At 43.9% G+C, this 14,649-nt stretch overlaps 1 protein-coding gene across 3 annotated transcripts; it reads left to right on the top strand.

The window, feature by feature from the left end:
• Positions 1-351: 351 nt before the first annotated feature.
• Positions 352-9,402, top strand: RB195_006579 (uncharacterized protein; the record flags this gene model as incomplete). 3 transcript variants are annotated; one of them, XM_064179749.1, is made up of 12 exons in its annotated part: positions 352-466; positions 828-879; positions 932-998; positions 2,688-2,788; positions 3,953-4,036; positions 4,722-4,830; positions 4,882-4,985; positions 5,296-5,395; positions 6,953-7,047; positions 7,117-7,207; positions 7,534-7,662; positions 9,361-9,402. In XM_064179749.1, the coding sequence occupies 12 exons, from the start codon at positions 352-354 to the stop codon at positions 9,400-9,402; spliced, it is 1,089 nt and encodes a 362-aa protein (XP_064036680.1). The 3 variants fall into 3 exon arrangements, with proteins under 3 accessions (XP_064036680.1, XP_064036682.1, XP_064036681.1); XM_064179747.1 differs by lacking the exons at positions 352-466; positions 828-879; positions 932-998; positions 2,688-2,788 and adding an exon at positions 3,842-3,855; XM_064179748.1 differs by lacking the exons at positions 2,688-2,788; positions 3,953-4,036; positions 4,722-4,830; ... (4 more) ...; positions 7,534-7,662; positions 9,361-9,402 and having other exon boundaries at positions 932-1,010.
• Positions 9,403-14,649: the final 5,247 nt, after the last annotated feature.

Below are 14,649 nucleotides of genomic sequence, written 5' to 3'. Positions count from 1 at the left end.
AACATTAGAATGGCTACCTGAGGAAGTACCTCACACCTGCGACAATGTGTGGTCCGCTGTCCTATTGCTTCTTTGGGCCTTGTTGCAAAAGTCTAAACTATAGCACCGTCAAAGAAGTTTACAAAAGCACAGCACTCTTTCTGCAAATACTAAACCCTTTTAGGTGGTTGCCTGCGCAAGAGTAGAACTTCTTTCCCGGATACTCGTGGATCCATAGTTGTGTCGCACGAGGGCGTGATGCTGTTAGCAACATCTACCGCAGACAAGGGCGACACCTGGCTGGGCGTGGTCACTACTACCAACTGAAGGCTGCCGTCCGGGGGTGGGGCGACGAGTGTGGGTAGTCGAACGATGCGTGTCGTCGTTGGATTCCTCCTTCTATGGCTTCGAACTGCAGGTTGCAGTTGGATCTTTTCCGGAATTCCCTTACGAGAATTGGATGAGGCTCGCGACATCGGAAGAAAAGGTACGTAAAGTTTGACGGTACTTCTGTAGAAGAACCGTCGCCACATGGAGAGGGTGCCTATGTCATTTTTAGCGAGAGGGATGAAGTGAAAATAATGGTGTATGTGTGAAGGAAGAAAATTTGAGCAGATATCACTAGGAATAGAAAAGCAACAGCTGGTTGGGTTGCTTAGGCTACAGAGGATGCATTTGACTGCGATGATAGCGGCTTACATCGACCGTGGGAAGTGGGGCAGCTAATCCCTCTCACTCACTTGGCACCACCTCCTCCGCTTAAGCATGGAGAATATGTCTATGTGAAAACGTGCATGTGCGTCTGCCCCATATTGATAACTCATACTCAATAACTCATGCTATTTCAGCCAAGGTCGAATTCTTGAACAAAATTGTTGGTCAAGCGGATCATCTGAAGAGGTAGATCACTTTTCCCCTTTGTTTTTTCGATGTTTCATAGTGTGTATTGCAGTTTCACAGAAAACCCTCAATACAGCTACAGTCATGTGGTTTTTTTCCATCTTTTTCCTCCTATATTGGTTTGTTTTTGAGCTGGGCCTAGAAGAAGTTTTTTCTACAAACGCTATGAAGTTTTGTTTTCTTAGTTAATCTCTTCCGTTATTTTTTTTAAATACTGAATGATTTTCTTCTCTTCTGCGGAGCATTCCAATTAGTCCACTATCTTGTTAAGCCAACTATTCTGCTTTAATCGAAAATCGAAGAATTTCTAGCACCGTGTAAATGAGTCCTAAGATTCTGGAACTATTGTCGGTGCATTTATAAGTATTCGAGAATGTACAATCTCTCGAAGAAGTTCTTGTGCAAAAGATTCACAGTCATTTTCTATATAATCATAGTCACGTCCTCCTTTTCTCTTCATTTCCCTACGTTTTCAACTCTTTTTTAACAACACTTTGTGCTACCGTAGTTTTACAGTATGAGCTCACAGATATGTACAGTGAGAAACATTGTGAGATTTCCCTTATTTTGCGTTACATTTCATTTTTTTTTCACGTTCAATACTAGGTATCGACGCAAACAAATCGATAATATTGCGAGATTGACAGTCGATCTTTCCCCTGTCGTATTTTCAAGTTTTGCGTGTCGCGATCGGAAGTGTCGTAAAAGGGAAATGAACAGCTGTTTACTACTGTGACCTCGTAACAGGAGCTATACCGACACTTTCACGACACAATCCCTAGCCGGTTTCCATTACAAAATACGTGAATGATCTGGAATGACTTCAAGCACGTCATCGATTGTAGCATGAGCTGCTTGGAATTATTTATGCAACAATTCCCATCATAATTTGTTGATTATAAATCTGAAAAGAGATCCGAGATTTCTATCACTCGAGCATAAAATGGTAACGTTCTTAACTGATCTCATCCGCATCATTGAGTTACGTATTAAACGACGCTGAACTCATCTTCCCCTGGTTCCGGTTACGTAACAGCAACGCCACTGTACTAGGTCCTGTAAAGTGAACTATGTGAACAGTTTTAACGCCTCATTGTAGTAGACCACCAACTAACTGAACATCTCACCAGCGACTACAACAGCCAAATCGCCTAATTCCGAAACTTCCCTGTCGAACTTCGAACAAAGTCAGAACAAAGTGTGAAGTAAAGAATAAAATGCCTTGCACTAATCAATCCGCTAATGAGGCGCCAACACGTTCAATTAAGGTTTATAAACGTGTGTCTAGCCTATATAATGACTTTCGACGGCGAGCCGAAATGTCAAATCAGTATTTCTATGCTCTCAGGCAAGTCTGGTACCAACTAATCGACCTCAGAGATTGAGCGGCTTCATTATGACGAATTCAAACCATCGACCGTGCAGAAGCAGCGGAGCCTCTTGCCAACCTTGCTACACTTAGCCCTAACTACGAATAAAGACCGAAAAAAATGTGCATCTGGTCATTAACACAAAGACATAGCGAGCACCAAATATGTACAGCTAAATAACTGTTTTCCCTTTGATTTCCTTTCCTTTTGATTGGGAGGGCAGAGGGAAGAGGGAGTGTGTTTCAAGCGCACGTGTGCGTTGCGGCAGGCGCTTCGCGCTTATCTGGCTGAGGACATTTGGCGATTATAGTCAAAGGCAGCATTATACGAATCTGAGGTGGATTTCAGGTGGAGCATCCGCATACGGGGTCGTAGATTATGGAGACGGCGGTAGTTCCGCTCATCTCTCTGTGCATCACTGTAAACAGCCGCTTCCAGAATGCTGTTTTGTACGACGCCATCTATTGCAACGCTCCACCCCTTGCGCCGCCTCCGCTCTGCGGTTCGTCGAAAATCAATTCGGACTGCCCCAATAGGCAGTTAGGGACACTACGCTGTTTGCAGTGATGCAGGGAGAGACGAGCGGAACCACCCCGGTCTCCATAATCTACGACCCCCTACACGGATACTCCACCTTAAATCCGTACCACCGAAGATTCGAGATATGCTGCCTTTAATCAGACGCTAACGACAACGTAATCGGATGCCTCAGTACTGCCAGCTTGATCGAAATTTTACGTTTTATAAAAATTCTGAATGTCGCATAGTTAAAAAAAGCTGTGTATGTGCTTTCTCTCTGCTTTGCATAAAACAGCATGTCGGTGGCAATAGTGATCGAAATCATATTTAAGGTTACATCCGTGCAGATTATAATCATTGGGATGAATTTTTTTTCAGATTCTGCTGACGATTTTTATTACATCCTTTGTGAGACTTCAGTGTATCAGAGCCAAGACTCTAACTTTTTTCCTTCACAGTTCAGGCAAAGAACTGGATTACAAATAGTCTGGACATCACATTTCAACACATATATTTTAAAAGCACCATCCACGCAGCTGAGAACACCATGAACAACGACAATCGAGTGGCTAATGTTGAGAATTGGACCTTTTTGATCTACGAATCTCAACCTCATTTCATTTGGTCCTCAAACTCACTCGTTCAGTTTTCTGCCCTCTCTGTGTCTGTTTCTCTCTTTGCATTTGTGACAAAAACTAATTTCTATCTTGCGAAAACGGTTTTATCCAAGGAAAATGCGTCGGAATCAGAGCTCAAAATTTCTCGCAAGTGGCACTTCATTGTTGGTTTTCACTTTTTGTCCCATCTCATCAAACCTCATTGCAGTGAACAGTTAACAGATTAAGACAAATTGACAAATTAGGAACATTTGTGTCGAAGAGATGCTCTTTATTCCTGAACGGAATACATTTTTTTCCTCTTTGTCATATAAAACATCCTGTCTTACATATTTTTATACATATTGTTTTAGTCTAACTAAAAACTAATGATTTTCCAAAAAGTAACACCAATTGCCAGAGTTTCTCTCTCTATTTCAATCAATCCTCATCATTCGATGAACAGGTCGCAATCACATGAAGTCCCAACGGTTGGTCAGCGGAAGTCGTGGCGGTTGAATTACAACAACTAAAACCGGACCCGCTGCGATTGAGAATAGATGAAGACGAATGCGTGATCTATTTTAGGAACTCCTATTACCTTGATGGTCTTGAACAGTGCAATAATATTGATCGAGAATGGACAGATCACATTCAAGAAGAGGCGCTACGGTCAGACTTCTTTTCCGTTCAGAGTTCCGTTACTCAGCTCTCAGACTTCCACGTCAGCGACATCATTCGGATGAATTTTCTATGTTTGATTTATTAAGTAGTAAATAGAGCTCCAAGCGTTATTGCAATTGTTCCACTGGTAATTCGAAACACTCCGTAGATATCATGGGACTAGGAGCACTCAATGCATCAGTTTGTGCAACGAAGCAACTCTTTACAGCATAGAAAGTTCTTGTGAACCTTGACGTTAAAGGCATCACCCCACAAATCTGAGGTGGTGCAGATTTCAGGTGGAGTATTCGTATACGGGATGGGAGACTATGGAGAGGGGGTGATTCCGTCCATTTCTTCCTAATTGCCGTAAAAACGGCCCCGAAGATGCGGCGCCGCACCGCAAGGCTGGCGCGCTCCAGTCAAACTTGTAGAAAATAGTGCGCTAGAACGCCTGAAGCCGTATCTTCCGTGCCGTCTTTTACGGCAATTAGGAAGAAATGGACGGAATCACCCCCCTCTCCATAGTCTCCCATCTCGTATACGAATACTCCACCTGAAATCCGTACCACCTCAGATTCGTGGAGTGATGCCTTTAACACGGACGACAGTACAGACTAAGCCTTCCCCTGCTATATTTTGTCCACTCTATTTCTCGAAAAATTAAATTGTATCCCATCACTCTTCCTTTGAGGTATGGCCACGTCGAAAGTGCAGTTTGGCTCGAAAAAGCTGGAATGAAAGAGTTTACTGCGCTATTTATGACGCTTCCACCTTATCACATGGATCGAATAGCTAAAGCTGTAAGTACTATTGACTCAGGATCCATCACCTTTACTTCAAAATTATTTTAGGCATGCTCGAAGCACGAGAAGCAACTCACATGTGGAGCTGAGTACGAAGGAGTCGAAACAACCCGCAAACGAATTGAGGACTTGAAGAAGATAGGAAACCATAAGTAGGTAAAGTATAGTCGGAACTAAACATTTGCAATCGGATCAAAACAGCCTGAGTTGTGGTGTAGTATGGCGTGGTCGCTTGCGTCTTACGCCTCCGCGATAGGACCCACGCGCAACCTCTGGCTAGAAGCCAAACACTGTCTGCGTTACAACTATAAATTTGGCGGTCAACTAGGAGTGGGGACTTGAGTGAGACACACGTCGCTTCGGAAAAAAAAGCCGTTTACGCCACAGGTTAGGTCATTTTGATCCCACTGTACTGCACTATCGGTCTATTTGTTCCTGTTACGATGAATAAATAAAAATCAGGATGATGTTCGAGAAAGAGTGCCGAGATCTGGGATTTGTCACTACTGTCTATCAGTGTGTAGGCAACGATGTGAACGGTTGGATCCAGCCATGTTCAGAGGTAGGTGGACGAATCTCAAGTAGTTGTGCGACAGTTTAGCGTTTCACAACTTTGCACCGCTACTTTAAGTGGCACTGTAGTCAAGTCGAAACCATCAGAAGCTCGGAGCACTTGCCTGAGCAGCTGCTGAGGCGCGGTGAAACTGGCGGTTGTGATCAGGCTGGGACCCTCACCGGCTCTACTCGTCTTTGTAATCCGAGTCGCTCTTAAACTTTACCTCAAGCGCGCAAATTCTGGTGTAGATGCTCTGGCATGCACTATTTGCTACATGTAGTCCGATCAAAACGACATGAACTATGGTGCAGCTGCATAAGCTGCTGCTCTCGCAGCGGCGCGATAGTGAAAGCGGTTGGAACCGTGACAGGACCATCGCGAACTGCAACGAAGAATGGAGTTAACACGGGTCTTCCCTCACCGCACCGCTTCGAGCGCAGTCGCTTTCGCAACTGCACCATACTTAATGCCGTTTTGACCGGACTATGCTTGCTTTGCTTCCTTATTTGCAACTTGAAATAGGAACTGTGACGACCGCGCCAAGCTTCACATCGTATTCCCTCCATTATAACCAATTGACCGCAAAGACGAAGTTTCAGACTTTGAATGAATGATGCACCTCTGAATGCCTTGCTTCTCAGCGATTTCTGAATGTTTAGCACTATTTGCGACTTTTCCGCGATGAAAAATAACGGATGACTGTAGATGACTGTAAACTTGGAGACCCCTGCCACTTAGTGTTACTAAGGAAGACTCAACCTTTCGCAAAACTCATGGAATTACCTTTTTAAAGGCATCACCACACGAATCTGATGTGATATGGATTTCCGGTGGTCAAAGACTATACAAGATCGTATATTGTAGAAACGGGTGGGATCCCGCTCATTTCTTCGTAACCGCCACACCGCATTCGTAAAAACGGCCCGGACGAGACGGCTTCGAGTATTCCTAGGCCCTATTTTCTACAACAAGTTCTATTGGGGCTAGTCGGCTTTGTACACGCGCCGCACCTTCCGGGCATTTTTTTACGGCAATTAGGGAGCAATGACGGAATCATCCTCCCCACAATCTACGACCTCATATAGGCATAACCTACCTGAAACCCGCAACACCACATTCGTGGGGTGATGCCTTTAAATTGCGGGAATCTCAGCAGAAGCGGTGGCGGATGTTGTCGATCTTAGGATCTCTCCAGTAGTAGATGACTGAATGTGAACAACCTCCCACAAATCCAGAAATCACTGCGACGCTTGCAAACTACATCAGGAGTCCTATCTGCTACTGGAGTGAACCGAAAATCGAACAAAATTACAAATTTTCAGACTTAGAATGAGTAACAGTGCACCTCTGAATGTCACAATCCGGGTGCAGTCTTCAGTAGTCACCCATTTGCAGATGTTTTCAGCTTTTACGAAGGCAATCAAAAATCCGAAATAGTTGAGTCTGTGACCGCTTCCGAGCTCCTGCTGCTGTCCCACTTCAACTTTCTTCCTGAGACTGTTCTTGTCATAATTTTCGTCAATTTCTGAGTTCTTTTTGTATCAAATCGTGAAAAGTGTTAAGCAAGTGAACAACTACTCCGCAGTACGAGATAGTGTGAACCAGCGGATCTCCACAACCTACGATACTGCTGTTCAGAAAATCAAAAATGCAGAAAGGTCTCTCCCACTCGTATAGTACCAAAGCATTACTGAATCTCTTTTAAATTATACTAACTTGTATTGCAGCGCTGACACGCATGAACATCTTAAAGTATTCGAGCGGGCGATGAGCTCAATAGCTTGGCTAGAAGGATCAAAGTGTGGACTGTTCAAACAGGTATCTTTACGCATGTAATTTTTGAATTTGGAGGTTGTTGCGGGCGTTCTTCTTTTCCCTTTTTTTCTGCGCTTACTACGTCCCGAACCTTATCTAGACACTACTGGAAAGAGCCTAAACTAGCCTTTTTTGAATGCTTTAATAAACACCGGGGAAGGGGAGCACAGTGATTGTCGTTCGACATCATTCCACCTTATATCCATTCGTTTTTCTTGCAAATACAAACTTATATTCTCTTAGTCTCACTTTCTTCTTATTTTCGATGGTCGGTCCCACTCTTTCCTAGTCGTTGTTGTTGTGCAAAGTAAATTAGTGGCGCCTTCCAGATGAGAGTTTGTGTCTTGCGTCAAATCCTCGAGACTTGTGGTCCCGAAGCTATGAAGGCGTTCAACACGAGCATAAGCGTAGGATATCTTCGAACTGAACGACGAGAAAGGCTCAACCTGGATTTTGAGGTGAGAAATGACAACTAAGTAACATTTGTGATTATCGATTCCATGACAACTATCACATACGCACGTGAAATACAAAAATTGCAACTTATTTTCGCACTTCATTTTTTGTTTGTTTGCATCGTAATTAGAAAGGAATAGATTAGTAAGAATATGTAGTTTTTAACCACTTTCGAGGTAAACACATTATACGACACAACTGTCCAGCCTTGGAGCCCATAGTCACTTGTACAAAGGTAGTCGGAGGGGGTCAGTCCTCATCTTTGTTCAACTAGCTATACGGCTTCAGCACGGCTTTTCAAGGTTTTTTTTTCTAAATTTTAGAGCCGTCTGGGACTACTCTAGTACACGCGCTGAGAACGAGTATGTCGTCCGTCCAGCATATAAATTAAATCGGTGGACGATTTCCGAAAATAACAAATCGAATTTAACTGATACTGCCACAAGTGGCTGATCTAAGCCTTCTCAAATGGGAAGGCCGCAGGAGCTCGGATCATGGAACATATATATCGTAAAATTTGAATCTGAGCGCAGTTTTCGCTTTAAAAAATGAATTCGAACAATTTTCGAAATGGCAATACAACAGCGAGAATCTCTTGTATAAACTGTGTCTACTGATTTCGGTAAATTATAGCCGGGTCAAAACGACATGAAGCGCGGTGCATTTGCGTACGCGCTCGAAACGGTGCGGTGGGGGCAGCAATTGGAATCGAGTCGGGACCATCGCAAACTGCAGCGATGCACAGTGCCGGCAAGGGTTCCAGTACGCTCCATCGCACCGCCTCGAGAGAAGCTACGTACGCTTCATGTCGTTTTGACCCTGCGTTGTCCATTGATGGGTGCATCCAAATGCAACAGCCTTCTTTAAAGGAAGCATATCACGAAACTAACGAGGTGGGCAAATATAGAGTTTAAAATGTAGATTATGAGCATGAGCGTGGCGCGTCTCTCCTTCTCCTAATTGTTCTGAAAAACTGTATTGATCCCTCGAAGGGTGTAAAAATGCGCCACTCTTGTACACGCTCCGCATCCGCTTGTGGTGCGGTCGAGAATCAATGAGACGTCCTCAGCAGCCTACTCAAGTAGAATCAATGAACAGGTTGCTGAGAGACCCGGCACGTTTAGAATGGTGGCGCATTCTGACGTACCTCGTAGAAACTGAGGCTATTTCCACGCAGTTCCTAAGGACGATTATGCGGAATCAAGCGGTGTTATAACTATGCTCGTAACCTACACACTGAACGTTGTATGTGCCCACAGAGATCCCGACATAGTCAGTTTCGTGATATGCGGCTTTTAAAGCTACACCTAACTTCTTCTCTTCTTCTTTAACTCCTGAGCTACACCTGTACTTCCCCTCGAGTCCCGCCTAGCGACCACCTCCTACTTATTACCTTAGTATCCAGCTGGTTTTATTTTGAGCTTTAACAGTGCAGCGACCTTCTTTGGCAGCATGATGGACCTTTTTTTGCTACAATGAATTTCTTTTAGATCCGCTATAATATCCCTGATCCACTATCATTATACCCAAGGGATTTACTTTGATATAGAATTTCTCGTGAATACCAACACTGATATTCAGTGAATCAAACTGATCCATTCCAATGAAGATAGCCTCCATGAGAGGAAAAGTCGATTTCTGTAGTATTCACATCATTATAAATCGTGAACGATCAGTGGATTGAAAAGAAAAGAGTTTAGGTGTTCAACTACCCGGTTCATCCAAACTGTGTTGGTTTGTGAGCCATCTGGGTGTCTGTAATGGATCCAGCGGAGGAGGAAGAAAAAAATTCTCAGTGACTGTATTCTGTAACATATCGTTTCTGTTTATGCCTTGTTAAGGAAAGACACACATATTATCGAGTGATTTGTTTCCTGAATGAATTAAATTCTTGAATTCTTTTCTCTAATTCTTCTAATTCTAATTGTAATTAAACACAAAGGATTTTTTTGTCCATTGATAAGTCATGTTCTGTAGAATTAAAAGTAGATAAAATTTGCCACAGCCAGAAGCTAATCTTCTTTCCCTTTCAGTGGGCAATATTTGGAATTTTTCCTTAGAAAACGCTACAAAAAAGCTTAAAGAAAGAAAACCTATGTTATGAATTCGATTGCACCTGCTGAGAATTATGTGTTGCTCGAATTTCGCGGATTGCTGGGGAACAGATTAGAAGGCGAAGATAAAGTGCATGGTGTTGATCAATCCCTATGGGACGGAGTCAATTTAGAATCGGTTGAGGTTCATGAACGCATGCACAGCTTACAATGACTTGCGGGGGCGAGCCGATGTGCCAGCGTCTTCATCTTCCCAGAGAAGTCTGGTAGCGATTTATTGGCCCCGTAACGGTGAAACGTCTGGTTAGCCCTGAGACGGTTTCAAACTATCGATCATGCAGTCATAGCGAAATTTCTTATCAGGTGCGCTACAACGCCCAGGGGATTAGCTTATCAACTACGAGTTCCTCAGTTTTCTAGAAGCTGTCGTTTCTGTAGCTTTGTAGCTTCAGGTTCTTTATAACAGTAAACACTGTCATATCTTGCGGAAAATAAATAACAAGAACTTAACTATGTGGTCCTGACAACACTAATATGTAAATGATAACATCAAAAAGAAATGTTGATTCGCAATAATGATACAATAGTCGCAATAATACAAAAGTATGTTGCATTTCGAGCAGCCCATATCTAAGAAATGTATAACTTATTTTTATGGTGAAAGAGAGAGAGCAGCGCTGAAATGTACAATAGTCAAAACGATGTGAAGCGCGGTGCAGTTGCGCAAGCGGCTGCGCTCAAAACTGAGGTGTTGCGTGGTGGTTAGGATCGAGGCACGACCTTCGCTTGCACCATTGGTGATGTTTGCGATGGTCCCACGTCGATCCCAACCGTCATCTGCACCGCGCCGCTTCAAGCGCAGCTTCTTACGCAAATGTAGTCGGGTATTAAACGACTTGAATCACGAGTGTAGTTTCGGTGTATTTGCGAACGCGCTCGAAACGGCGCAGTGGAGGCAGCAGTTGGAAGCGAGGTGCGACCATAGGAAACTGCAGCGCTGGGTGGTGCCAGCAAGTGTTCCAGCACCCTTGCAGCCGCTACGCTCCACTGAAGTGCCTCGAGAGAAGCAGCGTACGCAATTGCGTACGTACTTCATGTCGTTTTGACCCTACTATAGCGATAAAGTATTAGATTAACTGTTTGAACTGTATTACTACATATATTATTATTACTAAATATGGCAGAACGGAAGCGATGGGGGAACTTAAAGGTAACGTTTCACAAAATTGACCAGTTGGGATCTCACACCATTAATAGGAGCTGATGGGGTAGTTTCTGATGTTTTTTTTTTGTTTTGTTTTTTTTAGTTCACGAATACAAGTGTGATCACGACCAGTGCTCCCTACTTGTACAGAAAAAGGGATGAAATAAATCTGACTGCACCCGCTTTCAACCGCATAGCAACCTATTACAGACAATTGAGCGATGGAAACCAACATCCAACCGAATGCACCCCTGCCCTATGCGATACAGGAAGAGGACTCCCAATAATTGCCTAGGGCAATGGTGGAGGGCATTTGCCGCCTTTCTCACCTTGTCTTACCCCGACTTACCATTCACTGCAGCACTGCTCAGCATACTACTCTTCTCCTTGTTCCAATGTTCGCAATTTCTACTTACCTTATTTTATCTACATTCTAACTGGAAACTTACCCTGTTCAATGCACAGTGCAAGTTTGCAGCCGTGAGCATCACCTTAGCAGACTGTGCGGGTCGGTTCAACTGCCTGATTTTAAGGCCGCTCAGGGTCTTTCAGTCTCCGGTGGAGTTTGCTTCGCAAGTACGAGCAGACGAACGCTTTATATGGTGATAGGTACTCTTGTCAGCTTCCCTCACAGTTCGCACCGCTTTTTGTAGCATTCGAGTTCCCATGGATTCTTTGATTCTTTGCCTCGATCTATTCACGTGGGCGCCGACGTGGACTCCTTCCTCTCTACGTCCAAACGAAGTGGAACGAATAGCTCAGCACCAGTTATCCAGCCGCCCCAACTACAGCTTGTCACTGTTTGCGCGAGTTATTGGATAACAAAATACATTCAATAGTTTAAGATCTCAAGGAACCTTGAATTCACCTTTTCAGATCTCTACAAGAACCAAACGGAATTCAGAGTTGCACTTGCCGGTGGTTAGAAGCCATCGTTTAGTGTACTGCTTAAAAAACGAGTACGTAATTAATTCCAAATTACTAAGTTGAATTTCAAATCCATTGATTATGATTCAGTTTGTAGTGGATGGGTAGAGGTATGGAGGGTGAGACACTTTGTCCCTTATCCTGTATGATTTAGCTTCCAAACACCACAATGCGCAGTAACTTTGGCTTACTCGACCTAATCGACGGGTCGATATCATCGACTGAAGCAGTTGTACGCGTTTTCGCCGGAACATGTCGACCTTGAATACAGCTAGGCCCAACCTTCTCCATCCACAGCAACAGCCCGTGCAGAATCCATCCATTCATTTCCACATCCTGCGACAGTTGGCGTTTTGCGTGAACTGCCTATCGACACCGAGTGACTCGAGTACCTCAAGTCGGCAGTGTCCGGCAAGCATAACCAAACGGAGAGTTGTTGGAAGAGATTCTAAGCTCCTCTTAGAGTATCTGATCGATTTATGTCAAGGTTTGGCGGTGTACTGGACAACAGCACCTTTTAGCAATACCCGCGTAAATTCCACCATATAACCGCGCAAGTTACGGCTCTTACTTGCCACGAGCTTACACTCAAATAAGTGGTTGCATTAGGTACAAAGGAGGGCCACCTTGAACAGGTATAAATCAGACTCGTATCCGCGGTGCCCGTAGTAAGTTTAAGTTTTCAGAAAAATACAAGAAAACGACAGACAACGACAGAGGTGCTGCAGAAATTCTGCGTCAATTCTGCATCTTCCTAGTATTGTTCTAGCGTTCTTCGAAAAAACCATAGCAAGGGAAATTTGAGCGGTCAATTTATTCGTCAAATACCCTAATTTCCGCAGACAATACAATGACACCGAACACTCAGCCATATTGTTGATAGTCGAATTTAAGCAACAGCCAAGATTGTTAACAAAATTTATTACGGCTAACGTTTCGGCGTTGCAATCTCTATGCCAAGATTCAAGGAAAGTCGAACTTTCGCAATCAGCCATATTCTTTGCCTGTAGAACCCAGATAACCATTCAAATAGTGGATCTCAAAAAATAAAATATAAGAACTTGAGACATTAAATCAATTTATTACCTTTCAGACTCAAAGCTCGACACGAAACCAGAAGGCGTGAATATACAAACTGTACAGTTGCGAGAGCATGTGTAATTCTTTTGCCCACAGTTCTATGGCTCACTAGGTGTGATCAGGCAAACAGGCTACTAATCTGAAGGGAAATTACAAAACAATGATGCAAGGCCTGATTGTGAAGTCCGCTTTGATGGAAAAGCACTGCCTAGTGATCAATCGCCTCTGTTCCACTTCAGGTACATTTAAGAGTCTACGCTAGGGTCAAAACGAAATGAAGTACCTACGCAATTGCGTACGCGGCTTCTCTCGAGGCGCTTCGGTGGAGCGTAGCTGCTAGGAGCGTTGCGAAACTCTTGCTGGCACCACCCATCACTGTAGTTTGCGATGGTCTCAGTTGGGTCCCAACGGCTGCCTCCACTGCACCGAGATAGTCTTGCAGCTTCTAACTGCCATACGCGGCCCGTGTACAGGAATGGGGCGTAAGAAGACGTCTCGTAGGAAAATATGTACAGGGCGAGCATTTTCCTCGCCATTTTCAGGACGAGGAGGGGGAATTTGAGCGCTATGAACACTCTCGTACTCTCCGTCTACACCCTTAAACCTATTTTCTTATGGAAACATCTAAACATCGTCAATTTTGCCACATGCTGCCTTTAAAGAGCTGTTTATCGAATTTACCGAGGTCAGGTTCTCTTCAAAAACAGATAAGATAAGATTTGGAAGATAGTCTACTGCACCAAGAGGATAAAGGGATAAAGTGTCTGGCGTATCACTCCACTTGGGATGCGCCAACGCTTTTTACTACACTTTACTTTTACTACTGCAATCTGTGATTGTTGGGATTTTGGCCCAAGAATGATTTGCGGGAGCCGGCCGATGTATCAAGTCAGTTTTTATCCTCCCCAACAAGTCTGATACTATTTTGTCAAACCCGGAGGGATAAAGGGGTTGTTAGACACTGGGGGGTTTTTGAACTATCGACCGTGCGACCTCTTTCCGACCGTCATGTCTACTACTTTACCACTGCGAAAACGTCTACAAATGTAGGAATAAGAGGCCTCAGGAGGGCATCAGCTTATTGAAAGCTCGTAGAGTGGATTTTTCTGCTTTCCCATAATATTGTGAAAGCAAAAAGGTGTCTCGTTAGTTTTATTGATTCCGAGGAATCTGGATTCATATTTCCTATTCGATAGGAGTATGATATCGTGTCTTGGCAAGGAGAGAAGAGGAGTTTGATGAGATATTCATAGGATCAAAAACTGCGAGGCCTTTAATGAAGACGAGATTGTCGTAAGCTCGGGCCAAAAATGAAGTTTTACCGAAACCTCGTTGGCAAAACGAGAAAATACAAATTCCCGAGTCTTCGAATGCTCGTGGTGCTCCTGATTTCTAGATTTATAGGCACTATTCAACGTTTTCACCACAGTGCTTGCAGCGTACGCCCTGAATCCAACGAAAAGAATCGGATGCCGGAACTTTCTTCAAACGTTGCTGTCAACTTGTCAGCTGCCATGTTACGCAACAATGAACCTGTTTTGTACGTGTCCGGGCAGGTGAGATGGACACGTATAGACACGAAGAAAACCAACTCAGCTCCATCTTTCTACGTAATCGATCACGCACAATTGCACCACAAATCAGAACGTTTTGAGCGAACTGTAGTTGGCGAGAACACGCCCTGCCTGTCACATGTATACGCAAGCAAAAGTCGAAAGGTTCAA

Source organism: Necator americanus, chromosome I, assembly GCF_031761385.1.
Source record: "Necator americanus strain Aroian chromosome I, whole genome shotgun sequence".
NCBI lineage: Eukaryota > Metazoa > Nematoda > Chromadorea > Rhabditida > Ancylostomatidae > Necator > Necator americanus.
This window is presented reverse-complemented; position numbering and strand designations above follow the sequence as displayed.